At 41.5% G+C, this 22205-nt stretch overlaps 1 protein-coding gene across 7 annotated transcripts in view; it reads left to right on the top strand.

Annotated features, from left to right (window-relative positions):
* The window catches only part of ZFP90 (ZFP90 zinc finger protein), a 101558-nt gene extending 79353 nt beyond the window's left edge, over positions 1–22205 (top strand). For 5 of the 7 annotated variants that reach the window (XM_038538505.1, XM_038538504.1, XM_038538502.1 and 2 more), the window contains exons 3-5: positions 14319–14445; positions 14783–14878; positions 18386–22205. In XM_038538505.1, the coding sequence (XP_038394433.1) occupies positions 14412–14445; positions 14783–14878; positions 18386–20025 (1770 nt within the window). In that variant the 5' untranslated portion in view covers positions 14319–14411 and the 3' untranslated portion in view covers positions 20026–22205. Of the gene's footprint in view, positions 1–5094; positions 5322–14294; positions 14446–14782; positions 14879–18385 lie in introns of those variants that run through there. The other 2 variants (XM_038538501.1, XM_038538499.1) reach the window with 2 other exon arrangements.

Genomic DNA, 22205 nt, shown 5'->3' with positions numbered 1-22205 from the left:
CGTCAAGGACTGGAGAGGGTAGGGTGTCAGGATAGAGAACTATGGAGGAGGTGGTTAACTGTTAGTAAGGGAGATAGGGACCCCAGCCTCTGACGCAGGGGCCAGAAGACCGTTAAGGAGCCGAAAAAGTTTGGTCGGGATTTGGCTTGGAAGAGGGTGGAGATGGGCTTTCTTGGGCCAGGAGGGAAGCAAACAAACAAGACCCATACGAAAGAGGAATGACCTCTCCCATAGCTTTTCGTGTTCTTTTCTGCTTTAATAAAAGTATAATAGTGCACACCCCCAGATGTCCAGCCTTCAGCTTCATTAAGATGAAACTGATTTTTAAACTCATTTATTCTTGTAAGGGAGGAGGCATTTTCTAGAAGCATCACAACTCTGAGGTTATGCATTGATTTACGTAGAGTATATTGGTGAAAATAAAACAAGGTTCAGATGGTATTTTAATCCACACTCTCCTTAGAATGAAGGAAAGTCAAAGATTCTAGTTGCTAAGTGTGTGAGACTATCAAAACCAACCCAGGGGCACCTGCCTGGCACAGTCGGTCGAGCATGTGACTCTTGACCTCAGGGTTGTGAGTTTGAGCCCCACAGTGGATATAGAGATTACTTAAAAGTAAAATCTAAACAAACAAAAACATAAAAATACTGGCTAGTAATGTCCTATAAAAGCAGTTCACAGTGAATTAGGAGTGCCTGGATGGCCAAGGTGGTTAAGCATGGGACTCTTGATTTTGGCTCAGGTCATGATATCAGGGTCATGATATGGAGCAGGAGCCCCCACCCCCTCGTGTCCTCCGAGCTCAGTGGGAGTCTACTTGAGATTCTCTCTTGCTTTCCCTCTGCCCTTCCCCCTGCTCGTCCATGCACGCACGCGTGCTCTCTCTCAAATCTTTTTTAAAAAGCAACTTCTAGTAAGTTAAACACAGTATGTGTAATGCCTTTATATCTTTTACTTGTTGAATGTTTTTGTTTTATAAGCATAGGGAGTAAAACAAGTGACAATAATAGAACAAGACAGTTTGGTTTGAGGTGAGCCAGGGCAAATCACTGGTCATCAATGCCTGTCCATATAAAGTGCTTCCTCAGCAGGCTGTGAGAATCAGGGTCGCTTAACACACTTAACATCTCTTGGAGGCGATGATCCTGGGCGGGGGTAATAATCCTTTCCATTGGGGTCGCCTTTTTTTTTTTAATTTTTATTTATTTATGATAGTCAGAGAGAGAGAGAGAGAGAGAGGCAGAGACTCAGGCAGAGGGAGAAGCAGGCTCCATGCACCGGGAGCCCGATGTGGGATTCGATCCCGGGTCTCCAGGATCGCGCCCTGGGCCAAAGGCAGGCGCCAAACCGCTGCGCCACCCAGGGATCCCTGGGGGTCGCCTTTTTAATGGTGAAGTGGGTTTGTGTTCTGAGCAGTGAATTTTAGGCTGCTTTAAACTATACTTTCAAAGCTTTGTTGTCCCAGAACTCTAGTTCAGTTATATTCTCATGGAATGTCTTGACAGTCCACTTGGGTTACCTAACCCAGACTGCAGGTAATGACCCTGGAGGAAGGACAGAACAACTGACTCTACAGAGGGGGCTTTTTAGGCAGAAATTTCCCTTTGTAGGCGGTTCCCTATCTCTGAGTGTGGCCCTCTGGGGAATGCAAGAGATGAGTAATTGAGTCATGTGACTGCTTATCCTGGAGGTTAACAGTGAGGGAAGCCTCCTGCACAACAAGCATATAGCACAAGAGAGGTAGTGTTAGGTGTTGTTTCAGAGGTTCAGAGGCTGCTATGAAGACAGGAGAGAGGAAATTCCACCCGTGGGAAAAAGTCAGTGGAGATGTACTTTTGAATAGGAGCAGAGTCCAACAAGTGAAAATGAAGGGAGTGGAGATAGAGCTGATTGACTTTGTGGGTTAGGGGCATGTTCATGAAACTGCTGTCCTGTGTGACAGTGGGTGTGGGCTGCAGGCAGTGTGTAGAGGAAAATAGAAAGGAGTTTGGACTTTTTTCATTTTGGCCCTGGTAACCCTTTCATTCATTTACCAGCCTGTAGCCATTGAATCCCTGTGATTTGCAAAGACACTTTTCTAAGTGGTTGGGATACATTAGTGAACAAAATTTATAATTGTTTCTGCTTTCATGGGACTTAACATCCTATAGGGAGGAGACAGAAAAATGCAGTCAGTAACTTTTTTTTTTTTTTTTTAAGATTTTATTTAGGGCAGCCCGGGTGAATAAATCATGAGAGACAGAGAGAGGCAGAGACACAGGCAGAGGGAGAAGCAGGCTCCACGCAGGGAGCCCGACGTGGGACTCGATCCCGGGACTCCGGGATCAGGCCCTGGGCCGAAGGCGGAGCTAAACCGCTGAGCCACCCAGGGGTCCCCAACTTTTATAATATTCTAGAAGCTGACACTACAGGGGTGGGGGAGAAGGTAGAGAAAAGTAAAGGGGGATTGAGTGGGGGAGAGGGTGGGCTGTGGTAAGGATACAGCTTTTAAATAGCCTTCTTCTTAGTGAGATGGTGACATCTGGACAGACCAGAAGGAGGTTAGGGAGCCAGTGATGCAGAGGTCTAGAGAAGAGTGCTCTGAGCAGCAGGATGTGTGTGTCTGATGTGTTCAGGGAGCTGCAAGTGTTTGGTGTAGCTTGAGTCACTGTTGTTGCACAGGAAACTAAGATGGTTGCTTCTTAGTTTTAAAGATTACTGTGAATGACAAAGTGTAGGAGCAAGAGTCTGAAAGAGCTTCCGAGAAGAGGTGATTGGCTAGCGGTACCTTCCTCCAGCGTTTGGCTAACAAATACGTCCCTGAAATGGCTCCAAGCTGGAGGGGAATGGGAGCAGAGGGGTTACCTCGAAAATACTTCAGATCATAAATAGCTATATTTGTTTAAATCTTATGTATCTTTTTCTTCATTGTATGGGCACTGCATTTTTAGTTAGGAATTTTAAAAGGTGAAACCACCATAAAAGTAAGAAATGGGGAAAGTTTTGTAAGAAAAAAAGCTGCATATGGAGACTAGGTTTTCTTGAAGGGGAGGAAAAAACCAGGACCTGGTCTCCACTGACTCCAGATCCCAAGAGCTCTGTGGTTAGACCAGCATAGTGAACAGGCTCAACCAAAGCTAGCTCAGGTCTCCCCAACTCAGACAGGATGCTTCTGGACCCCCAGGGGCAGCCAGGCTACTTGTTGGACCAGGTCAGGATGTTTGCAGCCAGGAATGTTCAAGCTCCTTCTGTCCAGAGACACCCTTTCTTAGCCTCTGCTGAGCTGACTGGCGTTGAGCTCTAAGCCTTAGCCCATTCTTTCCCCCGGGTCAGGTTAGGTGCCTCGCTCATGCATCCTCACAGCTGTTTTGCACTACTTTTATTAAAATATATCTTATGAGGGGCAGCTGGTCCAAAATTAGGCCCCTTTGATTTTCTGTTCCTTCTCTTGCTCTTTTCTCTCAGTTTGCTGGCTTTCTTTCTTTTAAATAAATAAATAAAATCTTTAAAATATATGTATATATATATAATCAAAGCATGTGAGTTCTGTATAATATACTTTTTTTTAAAGATTATTTATTTATTTATTTATTCATGAGAGACAGAGAAGCAGAGCAGAAACAGAGGGAGAAGCAGGCTCCATGTGGGAGCTCAATGTGGGACTCGATCCCAGAACTCCAGGATCTCACACTGGGCCACAGGCAGGCAGGCGCCCAACCACTGAGCCACCCAGGCGTCCCTACTTTCTTTCTTTTTTAATAGGAAAAAGTAATTTGTGATCCCTCTTTAGCACCTCCGCATTTGTTGTGATGAATTGTCTTCTCTTCCTCCCTATGCATGTTTTCCCTTAAGTATTTCAAATTTCATATAATTTTTATGAGGATTTTTCTTTTGTTTAAAAAAGTACTTTTAATGGCTGTTTTATATTGGTTTGCATGAACAATCCAAAATTTACTTCTCATAGGTTTCTAAAATTTTTATGATTAAATAATATTAGGATAAGATTCTCTTGGTTAGGGATCCCTGGGTGGCGCAGCGGTTTAGCGCCTGCCTTTGGCCCAGGGCGCGATCCTGGAGACCCAGGATCGAATCCCACGTCGGGCTCCCGGTGCATGGAGCCTGCTTCTCCCTCTGCCTATGTCTCTGCCTCTCTCTCCCTCTCTCTCTCTCTCTCTCTCTCTCTGTGTGTGACTATCATAAATAAATTTTAAAAATTAAAAAAAAAAGATTCTCTTGGTTACAAATGATCTTTTTATTTGAAAATACAATTTCAAAAAATTATTTACATCTGTGTTCTTAAGTGAAATAGCCCTTAGAGTGAGAAAGATCTTTCAGTGGTTTGATGGCATGTTTATCCTTAACTTAGAGAAGTATTCAGATTGCTTTTCATTTTTTTCTGCCTTTTGAAAGAATTTACCTATAAAACATTTAGATCTAGGATTTTTATTTAATTAATTTTTAAAAAGATTTTATTTATTTATTCATGAGAGACACACAGAGAGGCAGAGTCATAGGTAGGTAGAGGGAGAAGCAGGTGCCTGGCAAGGAGCCTGATGTGTACTCAATTCCAGGACCCCAGGATCACTGAGCCACCAGGCGTCCCTAGATCTAGGATTTTTATAGAGAGGATGATTTGGGGACAATTTTCTTTATTTCTTCCTCAGTTATTAAGGTTTTTACTTTTTTGCATCAACACTGGTAATTTAAAATTTAAAAATTATCCACTTCATTAAGATTTTCTACATTTCTTAATACCTGCTATATATTTTACTGGTTTATTCCCTTTAAAGTCATTTATTTTGTTGTTGTTTCTTTTTAAGATTTTATTTTTAAATAATATCTACACCCAACATGGGGCTCCAACTCAGAACCCTGATGAGACCAAGATCGAGAGCTGCACACTGCACTGACTGAGCTAGCCAGGCACCCTAGTTGTTTCTTTTCGTATGCTAGATTTGTCAAAGGTTTTTCTGTTTGGCCGGTATTCAAGAGGAACTAGCTTTTGAATTTGGCTCTTAACAACATTATTTTTCTGTTTGCCCCTGCTTTTTATTTTCCAAAAATTTAATTCCTTTTATTTTTATTTTTTTTTTTTTTTTGATCCTCAAAACGACTCCTCATTTTCCTTCACTTAGAATGACCCAGACTCTGTATTCGTTCACTCAGCAGACATTTTTGGAATACTTTCTCTGTGCCAGGCTGTGGTTCTTATTAACAAGGGTCACATTTCATAAGTAGTCAGGGGAAGGCACCTGCTTCCTTTAGGATGGCAGTAGAGCTTCAGTGAGGAAATTTAGTGAGAAGATGCACATAAATGACCAAGCTTGGTGCCTGGCCTATGGTGAGTGTTCACTGAATGTTAGCTGTTGCTCTTTTATAATGAATCACCTGAGGAGTTTTAAAAAGTTGTTTGTCAGGGCCCTCCCTGCATGGGCAAGCTTTCTAAGTTGCTCCAGTGATTCTGGACAATTCCAACATGCTTGGCTTTGGAGATACTGAAATGAAAAGTTTGAGAAGGTGTTGAGAGAAAAAATGTGAATAAACAGCTGCAGCTCTAGGGACACTTGGCTGCCTCAGTCGGTAGAGCATGCAAGTCTTGCTCTCAGGGTCATGAGTTCAAGCCCACATTTGGGGGTAAAGATTACTTTAAAAAAATAAAATCTTAAAAAAAATAAAATAAAATCTTAAGAGCATATAGAGTTAAAAAAACAAACAGCTACAGCTTTGAAATGGAGATGTGGGCCAGATGCTGAAGGGGAGGCAGGGCAATGCAGGATCTGGAAAAGCTTCAGAAGGGAAGGGACCATTGATTTGCTTCTAGAAAGGTGACTAGGAATTTTTCCTGTTGAGCTGAGGGGAAAAACGTTCATGGTGGTCAGAATAAGATGTACAAAAGAAAGGAGCCTTGAAAGAGAATGATGTAATAAGGGCAAAAAGTCCATGTGGTAGACATACAAGGGCATATGGCAGAGGCAAAATTTGAGAGAGGATGTAGGTCTGTATTACTATAAACTTCCCTTTAGAACTGCTTTTGCTGTATCCCAAAGATTTTGGACTGTTGTGTTTTCTTTCTTTCTTTCTTTTTTTATTTTTATATTTATTTATTTATCTGAGAGAGAGAGAAAGAGCATGAGCAGTGGGGAGAGGAAGAAGCAGACTCCCCGCTGGAACTGGGAGCCTGACATGGGGCTCAATCCCAGGACCCTGGGACCATGACTTGAGCCGAAGGCAGACACTCAACCAAATGAGCCACCCAGATGCCCCGGACTATTGTGTTCATTTTCATTTGTCTCGTGTATTTTCTTATTTCCTCTTTGATTTCTTGGCTGACCCACTCACTGTTTCTTAGCATGTTATTTAACCTCCATATGTTTGTTTCTTCCAGATTTTTTCTTGTGGTTGATTTCTAGTTTCATTGCATTGTGGTTGAAAAGGATGCATGGTATGCCTTCATTCTTTTTGAATTTGTTCAGACTTGTTCTGTGGCCTAACATATGACTATCCTGGAGAATGTTCCATGTGCACTTGAAAAGAGTGTGTATTCTGCTGTTTTAGAATGGAATGTTCTGAATGTATCTGTTAGATCCATCTGGTCCAATGTCTCATTCAAAGCCACTGTTTCTAGTTGATTTTCTGTTTGGATAATCTATCCATTGATGTAAGTGAAGTGTTAAAGTTCCTTAGTATTGTATTACTCTTGATTGCTTCCTTTATGTTTTTTATGAGCTGCTTTTTGTATTTGGGTGTTCCCATTTTGGATACATAAATATTTATAATTGTTGTATCTTCTTGTTGGATTGTCTCCTTTATGATTATATAGTGTCCTTTTTTGTCTCTTTTTACAGTCTTTTGTTTTAAAGTCTATTTTGTCAAGTGTAAGTATTGCTACCCCAGCATTTTTTTCACTTCTATTTGCATGATAAGTGCTTTCCTATCTTTCCACTTTTAGACTGCATGTCTTTAGGTCTGGAATGAGTCTCTTGTAGGCAGCATATAGATGGGTCTTGATTTTTTCCTCCGTTCTGTCATCCAATGTCTTTTGATTGGAACATTTTGACAGTTTACAATCGAAGTAATTATTGATAAGTATGTACTTAATTGCCATTTTGTTACTAATTTTATGGTCCTTTTTGTAGTTCTTTTCTGTTCCTTTCTTCTCTTGCTCTCTTCTCTCACAATTTGCTGGCTTTTTTTAGATTCCTTTCTCTCCACCCGCCACCCCCCCCCCCCCCGCCTCTTTGCATATCTGTCATTGGTTTTTGATTTGTGGTTACCATTAGGTTTGTATATAGAATCTTATGCATGTAGCAGTCCATATTAAGTTGATAGTCACCAGAGTTTGAACCCATTCTTTACTCCTCTTCCCTCACATTTTAAGTATATGGTATCATTCTTTGCATCCTTTTATTTTGTGACTCCCTTGACTGATTTTTTTGCACATATACTAATTTTTTTTTCGCATACTGCCAGGTTTGTGGCACTGCTTTGGATGAACTCCCACCAAGGATATATAGGAGGGAGCAGGTCTGTGGGAGAACTAGAGGGTGGGGCACATAGTTACAGTAAGGTTCCTTGCTGGTCTGCTGTGGGAGGGAGACTGCAGCATCCTGGGAAAACTCCTGCTCAGGCTGGGATGTAAGGGGTGAGGCCACAGAAGAGCACTGGAGCAGGGTGTACTGTTAGCAAGCTAAGTGGAGAGTGTTGGCACTGCATTGGTTCCCACAGGTGTCCATGTATTGAGGATGAGGAGTGGGAGAGGGAATTGGTGCCTGCCAGCTCTTTTGTTCTTGAAGTCTCCGAAAGATCCCTGCCCCTCCAGCACATGCTCTGAGATTAGTAAATATATCTCCTACCCCTGTACCCCAGGTGTTTTTCAAACTGCTCCTTCTGTGATCTGCCCTCTGGGGCTCTTTGTTGTGCTGTCTCTTTAAGGGCAGGAAGTCAGTTTCCTATCACCCCTGTCTGGCTCTTTCAGAGCTGAACCCTCTGGTTTTTTTTTAAAGTTCCATGTGTTAAGTCCCACTTATTGTAGGAACTCTGAGAGTTAGGCCCTTCTGATTTTCAAAGCTGAATGTTACAAGGATTCATCTTCCTAGTTCAGGTCCCATGTGCCTGGGGTGCCTGGTGTGGGGGTCTACTTCTCTTCTCTCTCTGTACCCACATTGTTCCTCTCTCCTGCGTACAGTCCCACAGATCAGTTTGGCTCACCAGTCTTCACCTTTTCTACTCTCTTCATTGTGGCCTCTTCTCTACATTTCACTGTGGAGAATCTGTTTGCCAGCCTTCAAGTCATGTCCTAGGTTACTTGCATGTATGCAGGTGCTATCTAGGTGTATCAATAGGGTGAGGTGAGCCTAGGATCTTCCTATCCCATCACCTTACCCAAGAAAGAAAGATGATTCAATAGGAGAGTGGCTGAGGTGGAGATCTAGGACAATCTAGAATATTGTCCAAGAGAAATATAAACTACATATATAATTTAAAATTTTCTGGTAGTACAATGTAGAAAGAAATAGGTGAAATTAATCTTAGTAATACATATTATTTAACCCAATATAATTGAAATATTTCTACATGAATCAGTATTTTTTTATTTATTTATTTTTAAATGTTTTTTTTTTTTAAGATTTTATTTATTTATTCATGAGAGAGAGAGAGAGGCAGAGACACAGGCAGAGGGAGAAGCAGGCTCCATGCCGGGAGCCCGATGTGGGACTCGATCCCGGGACCTCAGAATCACACCCTGGGCCAAAGGCAGGCACTGAACCGTCGCGCCACTCAGGGATCCCCTGAATCAGTATTTTAAAATTATGAATGAACTGTTTTATTTATTTCTTTATTTTGGGGCTAAGTCTTTGAAATCCATTGTGGGGATCCCTGGGTGGCGCAGTGGTTTAGCGCCTGCTTTTGGCCCAGGGCGCGATCCTGGAGACCTGGGATCGAATCCCATGTCGGGCTCCCGGTGCATGGAGCCTGCTTCTCCCTCTGCCTATGTTTCTGCCTCTCTCTCTCTCTCTCTCTCTCTCTCTCTCTGTGTGTGTGTGTGTGACTATCATAAATAAATAAAAATAAAAATTAAAAAAAATGAAATCCAGTGTGTATTTTATACTTGCCACACATCCCATTTTGAATTAGCCCCATTATAAATGCTCATGTAGCATGAGCATGAGCACATGTAGTGACATGTTTCTGGTGGCTACCATATTAGCATAAATCTAGAAAGTTATTGCATGGCTTAATGGTATCATTGACGGGAGGATTTGAGCAGGATTTGAGAGATGAAGGGACTCTATGTAGGAGATGTTTTTTGAGGGTCTTGGTGATTCCAGGGCACAAAAGAAAAATGAAGAGGCAAGGTTTCCAGGTAGAATGCTATGGATAATAATGTCCTTAGGCTAAGTTGGGTGTGTGTGTGTGTGCGCGTGTGTGTGTGTATGTGTGTAAAGGCTAACAGTAAGAGTGTCTTCTCTCTGTACTTTATCATTAGATACGCTGTTAACCCAGTTTGCCAAGCTATTATTGGTCTGGTGTCAGGGAGCACTGACTACTTGAGTGAAAACCCCATACTGTGTCCTAATTGGGCAAACTAACTTTGGTCTTGGAGTAGTTTTTATAAATTTGATTGTTTTAACTTATAAGCTACCATTCTCTGGTTTTCAGCTTTGTAAAGATTCTAAGTTACAAAATTTTTTGAGTTAGAATTTGAGTGGATTTCTCCTCTAGAGTTGGCACATGTTAGAGTTGGAGGGGTATCTCTTTATATTTACAAGTGTGGTCCTATAGAGTTGGAAGTGTCCTTTGACCCTTCTGCTCTTAAAAAGCCTACATTTTCAGTTCAGGGAACCCAGATACAGATGTTATAGATGAGAAGATTGGACCAAGAGTCTGTGATTTATCCAAGGGATATTGCACATGATTAGTGTACCACTTTTTATGGGCCCAGGAAATTGAGTCTTCTCAACTTAGTATATGCTCTTTCTAGTTCTTTGGACTTTTTATGTCAACATGAAGAAGGTGAAATGATACTTGATACTTCATGATAACTGTTAATTTTTAAAAGGGATTGATAATGAGGTCCAGTTTTATCTGGAAGGAGGGTGAATGCTGTAGAGTTGAGCCCACTCAGAGTGGCTCACTCACACCAGGAGTCTCAGTACATTTTACCTATTTAATCTTGCAAGATCTTGATTGTCTTTTGTGTACCAAACTGGTTCTGACCTCTGGAGATTCAGAGGTGCCTGAGACAAGGTCTTAACCCTTTCCGAGTACAGTGAATAATAGGTAACAGACACTTCTGTCTTATGAGCATGCTGGAGAGGGCCCCAAGGAGGGGGTGGGGGGCAGAGGGTTGGGACGAGGCACTTGGCCCATACCTAATGTTAGGGGAGGAGCTCCAGAGGAGAGAACTTTACCAAGTCCTGGTGAGAGAATAAGTGTTACCTAGGCAGAGGAGGGAAGGCCAAGCATTTTTACAGAGACAAAAGAAATGTTTAGTTTCAAAGAGTTGTAACTCTTCTGTAAGCTGAATTACGGTGTACAAGGGAAGGAGAAGCCAGAACTGAGGCTGTGGAAGTAAGGTGGGGACCAGGCTATAAAGTTCTCTGAAGGTTGCATGAAGGAATCTAATTCTTAATTTCAAGAAAAACATTTTATTGAATATTCCTCAAACACCCACTATGTGCCAGGCCTGTTCTAGGCAATGAAGAGTCATAAAGAAAATAAATAATAGTCCCCGTTTCCTGGAGTTTACATTGTACTCTGCAAAACAGACTATAAACAAATGAAAATATGTGTCAGCTGCTAAGAACTATGAAAAAGAGAAGAGGGCAGCCCTGGTGGCTCAGCGGTTTAGTGCCGCCTTCAGTCCAGGGTCTGGTCCTTGAGACCCTGGATAGAGTCTCACGTCAGCCTCCCTGCATGGAGCCTGCTTCTCCCTCTGCCTGTGTCTCTGCCTTTCTGTCTCTATGAATAAATAAAAATCTTTTAAAAATAAATAAATAAATATTTTATTCATGAGAGACACAGAGAGATAGAGGCAGAGACACAGGCAGAGGGAGAAGCAGGCTCCATACAGGAAGCCTGACGTGGAACTCGATCCCAGGTCTCCAGGATCATACCCCAGGCTGCAGGTGGCGCTAAATCGCTGCGCCACTGGGGCTGCTGAATAAAATCTTAAAAAAAAAAAAAAAGAAAAAGAAAAAAGAAATCAGAGTGACAGTGCAGGGTGGGGGTGCTGTTTAATGCTGGGTAGCCAGGGAAGTTTGCCCTGATGAGGTAACATTTGAACAAAGAACTGAAGCAAGTGAATGGGGAGCCACATGCCCATCTGCAAGAAGAGGCTTCCAGGTCAAGGGAACAGTCAAAGCAAAGGCTCCAGAGCAGAAACATGCTTAGTGTGTTCCAGGAACCTGAAGGAGGGGCAGGGTAAGTGAAGGGGAGAGAGCAGTGGGTTAGAGATGAGGTTCAAGATGAAGTTAGGGAAATAGCTGGGGACCAGACTGGGGGAGGGGATGTGTAGGCCACTGTAAAGACTTTGGCTTTTACTTGGAATGAAGTGACATCCTGTTGGAGATTTTTAAGCAAAGGAGTGACTTGATCTGACAGGTTTTAACAGGATCACTCTGGTTCATATATGGAAGACAGACTTGGGAGCAAGACATGAGTGGATAAGGAGAGAGACAAGTTAGAAGTTGTAGCAATGGTCTGGGTAAGAGGTGTTGGTGGTCTGGCTTATAACATGATCAAAGAATTGCATCTTAGAAAACTGACTCTGATAGTGAGTAGGAAAGAGGGTTGATGGGACAAAGAGTAGAACAGAAACCAATTGTCCTGTTGAGGCAAGAAAAGATATTTGTTGAACTTGGACTAGATATTTGTTTACTGGTTAGGACATTCTTTACCACATGTGCAATCTATTTGAGGAAGCAGAAGAAAACCAGAAGACCATGTTTTAAACTGGGACCCCTGGCTAGCTCAGTCAGAAGAGCATATGACTCTTGATCTCGGGATCATGAGTTAAAAGCCCATACTGGGTGTAGAGATTACTTAGTTAATTAAAAAAAATAATAGGGGTACCTGGCTGGCTCAGTTGGAGGAGCCTGTGATTCTTGATCCCAGGCTTGTGAGTTCAAGCCCCGTGTTGGGTGTAAAGATTATTTAAATAAATATTTTAAAATAATAATAATAATAAATAAGAGGGACCAGTTGAGCAAAGGAATCCAGGTTGGCTGACAACCAAAGGGGCTGTATGTGTTTACCTGATAGAGTAGGCAATGGGGAGAAAGTGTTACTTCTTACAACCTAACTTAAAACGCCTGCCTTGACAACCCCTTTTTCCCTGATGGCCATGCCCAGCCCAATCTCAGCCTCTCTTTTCAAGCTTGGTAATCCCTGGATTGGATTCCCACTTTTCTTCTCCCATTCAGGTGGTACCACTGAATTACCACTTCAGGCCCAGTGCATAGCCTGCCTCAAGCTTCTCTCCCTTCCCTCATTTTCCCTGGTCTGAATGCCTGGGCACCTTGCTTTACCATGGATCATCTCATTATCATCCCAGGACCCTGAGATCATGACCTGAGCTGAAGGTAGTCACTTAACCGACTGAGCCACCCAAATTTATTTTGCTGAAAATTTTCTTCTGGTGTGATTTTCTTCTGGTTGGATGTGTCTGGTCCCAGATATCTTTTCCAGTTTTCCTGGTGCCTCTCTAACTGGCTAGTAACATCCCAAGTGTTTTCGAATGTGGCATGTGAATCTGTGCTATGGGATCCTTCAGCTATGCTCTGTTGCAGATGAGATGATTTGACTTCAGGCCTGGTCTTCCAGTCTGAAAAAAATCCAAAGTGCAAAAGTCCCCTGTTCCCTCCTACTGAAATTAACTGCTATAGTAGGAATGGGAAAATGAAAGAGAGATAAACTGTGCATGATTTGTTTTTGAAATTGGTCCTATAGCTGGGAGAGAAGACCCAAAATGAAGGAAAGGAAGAGTAAAAAGAAATGACAGGGATCCCTGGGTGGCGCAGCGGTTTAGCGCCTGCCTTTGGCCCAGGGCGCGATCCTGGAGACCCGGGATCGAATCCCATGTCGGGCTCCTGGTGGATGGAGCCTGCTTCTCCCTCTGCCTATGTCTCTGCCTCTCTCTCCCTCACTGTGTGCCTATCATAAATAAAAAAAAAAAAAATAAGATAAATAAATAAATAAATGAAATGAAATGACAGTGCAGACTGCAGAGCCAAAGTGTATGGCAAGTCTAGAATGAAGAAGCCACCAAATATTTTTTAAGCATCCACTCTGTGCTGGGCATATAACCCATCAGCATAGATAAAATCCCTGTTCTTGTGGAGCTCATGGTAGAGGGAAGAGAGAACCTAACAAGTCAGCTAATCTCAGATTATTGTTAGAAGTACGGTGTCCTTTTTACCTGAATCTGTTTGGTTCCTAAGTTCAAGTGGTAGGAATTTAGGTGAGAGAGATTACCATGGTAATGTGATGGAGGGTCAATTTGAGGGAGGTGCCAAGACAACTTTTCCTAGGGGGTGTGCTCGAGATGAGGCCTGGACAACTAGAAACTTCGTTTTCAACCATGTGGAGATCCTAGGGGAAGAGGGAGTAACAAGTATAAAGGCCTCAGGGTAGGAGGAAGCTAGATGTATTCAGGGATGAGCAAGAGCAGCCTGGCTAGAGTCCAATAAATGGTGGGGGATGTCTGAATCTTATCCTCAGTACAATGGAGTACTGTTGGTTTTAGGCAATGAATGTGTTATGATATAGCTGTATATGGAGTACTATGAAGCAGTTCAAAGGGATAAGGTGAAATCATATGTACCCCTATGGGAAGATCTCCAAGATACAGAGTTAAATGCAAAAAGCAAGTTGTAGAACAATATGTAAGGTATTTCACAAAACAAGACTGTGTATGTATGAATGAAACCTTGGAGAAGGGACTCTTGCATGTATCTGCCAAACTGTTAACAGTGTTGATGTCTAGGGAGCATAGTGGTATTGGGGGGGTGGGTGAAGGAAGGCTGCTATTTTTATTCCCTGCTATGTTGGGGTTTTGTAACAAAGGAGGTACATGGGCAGTGTGGAATTGCTGATTGTGTGACAAGGCTTGGCTTTATAGGAAAGCAAGATAGCTAAGTAGGAATATGAGATTAGAGAATATATGGCCCCTCCTGACTTTCCTGCCTGCCGTACTGGATTCTTTGCAAAAACAGTGCCCCCTCAGGATGTCAAACGTGTGCTCACTGTTTCTGATGACCCTACAGTATGTTCCCAGTATTGCCATGGGCACATTTGTGGTATTGATCCCTAGTTGAACAAGAATGTGATCCTCCAGGAATCAGTGACATTCAAAGATGTGGCTGTGGACTTCACCCAAGAAGAATGGCACCATGTGGATGCTGCTCAGAGGCTCTTGTACAGGGATGTGATGCTGGAGAACTATAGCCACCTGGTTTCTCTTGGTAAGGACCAATTCAGTATCTTGCCTACTGGCAAGTTTTCCTTTCTCAGGTGCTAAGGTGGTGGGGCTTATAGATCATGTGGCAGTGAGCAGGGTGTTCATGGTTAGTGCTTGTTCTTCTCTTTGGGACTCAGCTTTATGGTTTTCTGAGCCTGCTCTTTAGGTAAAGTTCTTTCTTTTGCAGAACTGGAAATTAGGTCATTTGATTTCATGACTCCTCAAGTTGCACCTTTTTTTCCCTTCAGAGTTCCTGAAGATCAAGGACTAGTACTGACTTGTAGGAGGGGTCTTTGTCCACTTGTACAAACAACCAATCTTGTGTATTTACCCATGAGCAGGATATCAAGTTTCCAAGCCAGAGGTGATCTTCAAATTGGAACAAGGAGAAGAGCCATGGATATCAGAGGGAGAAATCCAAAGACCTTGCTGTCCAGGTAAATGATGGGGGAGACAGGCATGCAGGAATCAATGTAGACATTACCACAGCTGAGGGAGGGGGTAGCACCTTCATGTTGGTGCCTTGGGAGCTCCTAGACCTGCAGAGGAGACTGAGCCATCTCCAGGTAACACCTCTATCTCCCTTCTCCAGTAGGGCATTCCTGCTGCTGACCAGTCTTAGAGGAAACCCAGCTGGGTTTTCTCCTCTGGTGTCCTCAGTCTCCCTTCATGATTAGAAATCCCTTTTCTTACTCATTCAGACATTAATTGAACTCCAGGGTCTTCTTGTCTTGTCTTGCTGCTTTTTATTGGCCCCAGACTTGTAGGAAGTACCATGGCTTTGATTCTCTGCCTTTTCATAACTTTCCTTCAGACTTCTTTCCCTGACCCTACAACACCTGTCTGGGGAGGAGTTACATCTTCCTTCCATTCTGTTTTCATGCCAGTTTGCTTCATTGCCTCTCTTTGGTTCCTGGAGTGTCATCCTTGCCTGGTTTCCTGGCTTACTAAGTACCTCTTGGCTTTAGGTCTCTGACTTTGCTGGGTTTCCCCCCTAAGCAAATCTGCCTAAGGAGTCTGCTCTTCAGCTTCTTTACCCTCTTTCTTTCGGTATTACCACCTTAAAAGGGTACCTGCCCTCTGGTAGTTATAGCTCTTTATTCTATGCTTTCGACTCATAAATCATACTTACTTGTACCCTGGTCACTTTTGTCTCTTCTCACAAGACCCCTCCTTGTGGAAGTCCCATGCAATTAAATACCTAAAATCCAAATTAATCATTTTTCATCCCCACCCAGCACATTTTACTATATTACTCATTACCCATTTCTCCCCTACCCATTAGAAACCACTGGATCCCTAATCCCTCGGGCCAAACACCCCAGTCAGTTTAGACTTTTTCTTATAATTCAGATTATTTTCCTTCTACACTAGGCCCCATGTGGACATTACTGTAGTTCTCAGTTGAAGTTGCTCACTCTGTCTTTTCTTTTGTAACCCACATTGGATTTTTAAAATCATACCTTTTTTTTTGAGATATAATTTACGTACCACAAAATTCACCTTTTTAAAATGTACAATTTAGTAGTTTTTCAAATATTTACTGAGTTGTGCAACCATCACCAATATCTAACTACAGAACATTTCAACATTCAAAAAGAAACCCCATACCCATTAGCAGTCGTTTTCCATTCCCCACTACCCCTGCACCCATTAATCTTTTTATCTCAGTGGATTACCATTTCTGGGTATTTTATGTAAATAGAATCATAATATGTAGCCTTTTGTGACCAGCTTCTTTCACTTAGCATATTATTTTCAAGGTTCATTAATGTTGTAGCATGCAGTAGTACCTCCTTAGTTTTATTGCTGAGTAATATTCCATTGTATGGACATACCACATTCTGTTTATTATTTACTCATCACTTGGTGGACCATATTGGGTCTTAATGCTTTATCTTCATAAACCACCTACCTCTGACAAAACCTTGCTGTTACTCCTTGTACCTCATGATAGGAAACAGAAACTCCCCCTTGATTTAAAGGTCCCCTATCACACCTTCCAGTATTCTCTTTCTTTTCCTACTAAAACAAGCTCCACTTGAGTTGAACTTCTTTTTAATGTTTTCTGTAAGTAGTGTATACTTTCCCTAATTAGATAATGCTTTCTACCTATCCAAAGTTCTCTATTCCTTAAGTTCAAGGTGTCTATTCAATCTCTGAATATAATATGTATTAATATATTTATTTCTTCCTTCCTTGATCACAAATATACCATTTATATCATATTTGCTACACAAACAGATTTTAAAATATACCATCTGATGGTTTTCCTTTTTTATCAAAAGATTAAGTCTTGTTTCTAAGACTTCAGGCTCTTATAGAAAGAGTCTGTTGTATATCTATATATTCTATGTGTTGTAGAGCACATAGAAATCAGTAAGGAATTACCTGATTGTTTTGGAATGTGATTGAGGAAAGAACTTTCTTACTCATTTGTATCAACAAGCAATTCTTAAATATCCCTCTGGGAAGTATCCTAAAAGAAATACAAAGCATTTTCTGTCATTGGGAAATTGGAATGGAGTCTTGTTCCAGAATAAGGAATTTTGAGACAGATTTAGGGTCCCCTGGTTGTTGTTTTTTTTCCTCTCCTAATATTTTATTATGAATATTTTCAAATTTATGGAAAGTCGAAAAAATTATACTGTGAACACCATATACCTACCACCAAGATTCTGTAGTTGTCAAAATTTTATTATTATTATTTTTAAAGATTTTATTTATTTATTCGTAGAGATGCAGAGAGAGAGAGGCAGAGACACAGGCAGAGGGAGAAGCAGGCTCCATGCAGAGAGCCTGACGTGGGATTCGATCCAGGGTCTCCAGGATCACGCCCTGGGCTGCAGGCGGCGCTAAACCGCTGCGCCACCGGGGCTGCCCTCAAAATTTTATTATACTTGCTTTATCACATATTCTTCATCTATCCATCTATCAGTGTTTTTAAAAAATCTGTCTTTTTGATGCATTTCCAACTAAGTTGCCAACACAAATACATTTCCCCCCTTCATACTTCAGCTTACATATCATTAACCAGAGTTCAATATTTATGGTTTTTTTAAAGAAAAATATACATACAGTAAGATACACAGTTCTTCTAAGTACCACCAAATTGGTTTTGACAGATGCATTCACCCATCTAATCCAAATTCATTTCAGTATGGAATATCTCTATTACCCCAGATCCCTCCTTTCTCTTATTTTTTAAGTTACCATTTCTAGAACCTAGAAACTAATTAATTCTCTGCTATTAGTATTATAAGGTTAAACAGGGGTTTAGAGATCAATTTACTAGGCTGAGTAAAATCCTTTTTGGTTGAGAGAAGTGATTAGTTTAGAACCAGAACTCAAATAGGCTAAAACCACAGCCCTAATTGTAAAGGCAAGGATGATTTGCCTCCTGAAATACTACTTTATGTCAGCTTGTGAAGCATAGCCATTGGTCTCCAAGTATGTCAAAGAATAATTTCAGTTACATCAGTGGCTATGGATTTTCTCTGTCAGATTTGAAGAATTTGGAGCCTCAAAGGGGACTTTAAAGAAATTGTGAAATGGCTGTATTAGGAAAACAGATTTGAGGATGATTTGTAAAATGGACAGGAAGCATGGGAAGCAGATAGGATCTTGCAAGACAGACCATGATTTTATTTCATTTGTATCTGTGCCTAACCTTCTCATTCTCATTTATGCCCTTACTTCCTAACCAGCCCTCCTAGGTGGGCTTCTTCATTCTAGACTTGCCATACACTCTGGCTCTGCAGTCTGTACTGTCATTTCTTTTTACTCTTCCTTTCCTTCATTTTGGGTCTTCTCTCCCAGCTATAGGACCAATTTCAAAAACAAATCATGCACAGTTTATCTCTCTTTCATTTTCCCATTCCTACTATAGCAGTTAATTTCAGTAGGAGGGAACAGGGGACTTTTGCACTTTGGATTTTTTTCAGACTGGAAGACCAGGCCTGAAGTCAAATCATCTCATTTGCAACAGAGCATAGCTGAAGGATCCCGTAGCACAGATTCACATGCCACATTCGAAAACACTTGGGATGTTACTAGCCAGTTAGAGAGGCACCAGGAAAACTGGAAAAGATATCTGGGGCCAGACACATCCAACCAGAAGAAAATCACACCAGAAGAAAATTTTCAGCAAAATAAATTTGGTGAAAACTCTAGATTGAACACAGTCCTGGTTACACAACTGAACATTCCTTCAAGGCCTACTGAATGTGATGCACTTGGAAGCAACTTGGGACATAATCCAGACATACTTAATCAGAATAATATCCTTGCAAAAAAGAAACCTTATAAATGTGATAAATGTAGAAAAGCCTTTATTCATAGATCATCACTTACTAAACATGAGAAAACTCATAAAGGAGAGGGAGCTTTCCCTAATGGTACAGATCAGGGGATTTATCCTGGAAAGAAACACCATGAATGTAGTGACTGTGGGAAAACCTTCCTCTGGAAGACACAGCTTACTGAGCATCAGAGAATTCACACTGGGGAGAAGCCCTTTGAATGTAATGTTTGTGGGAAGGCCTTCAGGCATAGCTCGTCACTTGGTCAGCATGAGAATGCTCATACGGGAGAGAAACCTTACCAGTGCAGTCTCTGTGGAAAAGCCTTCCAGCGCAGCTCCTCCCTTGTTCAACACCAGAGAATTCACACTGGAGAAAAACCCTATCGATGCAATTTATGTGGAAGATCTTTTAGGCATGGCACATCCCTCACTCAGCATGAGGTCACACATAGTGGAGAGAAGCCTTTCCAGTGTAAGGAATGTGGGAAAGCCTTCAGTCGGTGTTCTTCCCTCGTCCAGCACGAACGGACTCATACAGGAGAGAAACCTTTTGAATGTAGCATATGTGGGCGGGCTTTTGGACAGAGTCCATCCCTTTACAAACATATGAGGATTCATAAGAGAGGCAAACCTTACCAAAGCAACACCTACAGCATAGATTTCAAGCACAGCTCATCTCTTACTCAAGATGAGAGCACTGTCACTGAAGTGAAATCCTATCATTGTAATGACTGTGGGGAAGACTTCAGTCACATTACTGACTTTACTGACCATCAGAGGATCCATGCCGGACAGAATCCCTATGAATGTGAGCAGAACTTTAATCAACAACCTATCTCTCATCCTGGAGAGAAACCCTATCAGTGTAATGTATGTGGGAAAGCTTTCAAAAGGAGTACAAGCTTTATAGAGCATCACAGAATCCACACTGGAGAGAAACCCTATGAATGTAATGAATGTGGAGAAGCCTTCAGTCGACGCTCATCACTTACTCAACATGAGAGGACCCACACTGGAGAGAAACCCTATGAATGTATTGACTGTGGGAAAGCCTTCAGTCAGAGTTCATCCCTCATTCAGCATGAGAGAACTCATACTGGGGAAAAACCCTATGAATGTAATGAATGTGGGCGAGCCTTTCGAAAGAAAACCAATCTGCATGATCATCAGAGAATTCATACTGGAGAAAAACCCTATGCTTGTAAGGAATGTGGGAAAAACTTCAGTAGAAGTTCAGCGCTAACTAAACACCAGAGAATTCATACACGAAATAAACTGTAGGAGCCCTGAAATTAAGGAATGTGCAGAAAACTTTAGTTCAAATATTGTTTATTCAGTGTCAGAGAATTCTTACCTGAGAGGAAGTTTAAGAATGTAATGGTGTGTGTGTGTGTGTGTGTGTGTGTGCACATTGTGTGTGAAGAAAGCCCTGTGCTAGTAGACAATGTTTTGTTTTTGTTTTTTAATAAATAGAAGCCACATTCTCAAATTGATTACAGACGTTTGTAAAAACAACTATAAACATATATATAACCAATTGGAAATGATATGCCTATGTATTGGACTTTATAAAGCTTTTGAATATGTATATGCAGGAGGAGATCATCAACTTGGAACAGTTTGACTTGTAACTCTGTGTTTACAGCCTTTTTTAATAAAACTCCTGCAGCAGTGACCAAAACTTAACTTTTTAGATTGTTTGACAACAGCATTCAAGTGCAGCTCTTACATTAAATTCACCATGGAAACCAATTCCACCTCCCGGAATTCACCATTCAAAGAATGAGATCAACTGGTCCAACCGCTTCATTGTACAGATGAAGAAACCAAAACCAAAGATGTGAAGTGGTTTGCACAGTGTGATACAGCTTATAATGGCAAAGCTGGGTGGAGAGTAGGTCTCCTGGATCTTTGGCCCTATGATCTAGCCACTCAAAAGGTATCTTAGAATTCAGAGGGCTTTAAAGTAAATTTTAAAATAAATTAAATACAAAAATTAATGAGCACTCGAGTTGGATACTCTGGGAATTCATAAAAGCAGAAGAGGCAGCAAAATACAGATTTGTCACAGACTTATTTAAAACAACTGGTTGGAAGCTTACGTACCAAAATGTTAACAAAAACTGAGTAGCTCAACTGCTGGTAACTTGTTTTCCTTTTTCAAGTGTAATATTTATACTTTGAATTAACATATCAGTTTCATAAACCTATTAGGTCCTCTTATTGTACTTTGTATGACACTCCCATGAGAAAGCACAGCTCCAAGCTTACCTAAATGGCTCAAAGGGAAAACAGCACAAAACTAAAGAGGAAAACTTTTCCCCAAATTAATTTTACTGTGGAGAAGTAGAAATGTAGTTACCCATTGTCATAAAGTCTAGTCTGTCTTTAAGTTATTAGAGAACCCATGTACTGATCCATTTTGTGTGCCAAGGAAATACTTCATCATAAGAAATTTAACTTTTTAAATTCTATGCTGCTCTTCCATCAGTAAAGCATGAGATAAGCATCAGTAGCCCACTCCCATCCCTAAGGTTCTTTCATGCCTCCCGTGGGCTTTCCTAAAGGAATCTCAAAGGTGCCAACAGTGGAGATAAATTTGGAAGCAACTGTGGACCTTGGCCCCTTTCACACAGGAGCCTCTCCTCTTAAGTAAATTTTCCCACCCTAACAAACCATGATAGGAATGATATGGGTGATGTTGATGGTAAACCTTTCCTATTCTTTGCATGCCAGGTAGCAGGATCCATCATCCTTGTCTCATCCTGGACAACAGGAGGAGGCTCCCAAATATTCTTCATAGAATATTTGCGTAGAATATTTCTTTGCATATTCTGCATAGAATTTTTCTTTGCAGAAAAAATGTGCATGGGGACTGAAATGTGATGTCTAGCCCAATGAGTCCATCACAAGATGGGGACCTGCCCTTCTAAGACCTTAACCATTCAAAAATACCTTGTTTGTGATGTTTTATGCTTAACGCACACACACAGTGCCAAGACCATGTTGCTGTCTGATTCATAGTTTGACAATGGGTAACTCTACACAAACCACCCACACACACACACATTGAGTGGCTTCCATGCTTATCAGGAACTTATTTGCTGCTGATTACTTGGGGATCCCCATAGTGGACTGTTTCTAAGAATGACATATTGTAACCAGTTGAGTGCTATCCTACTTTTATGGAAGTCTGTAAAGACTTAATTTCAGAAGACTCAAAACCACTGGTTTGTGTGTGGAACTTGGCCTAGATCCAACCAGTCTCTGAATCTCAACAAATGCACTGACAGAAGGAGCCCAAAATGTACATGGTATGTTGTGGGTTGTTTGAGGAGAGGATTCTGTAGTTCCACGCAACCAGGTACCACGCACTTACGAACACCCAGCTTTCTAGGCCACATGAAATGCATCCTTGTAACATCATTGTATTATTTCAATAAATAGCCTTCTTAGTTGAA

Source organism: Canis lupus, chromosome 5 (assembly GCF_011100685.1).
Source record: "Canis lupus familiaris isolate Mischka breed German Shepherd chromosome 5, alternate assembly UU_Cfam_GSD_1.0, whole genome shotgun sequence".
NCBI lineage: Eukaryota > Metazoa > Chordata > Mammalia > Carnivora > Canidae > Canis > Canis lupus.
This window is presented reverse-complemented; position numbering and strand designations above follow the sequence as displayed.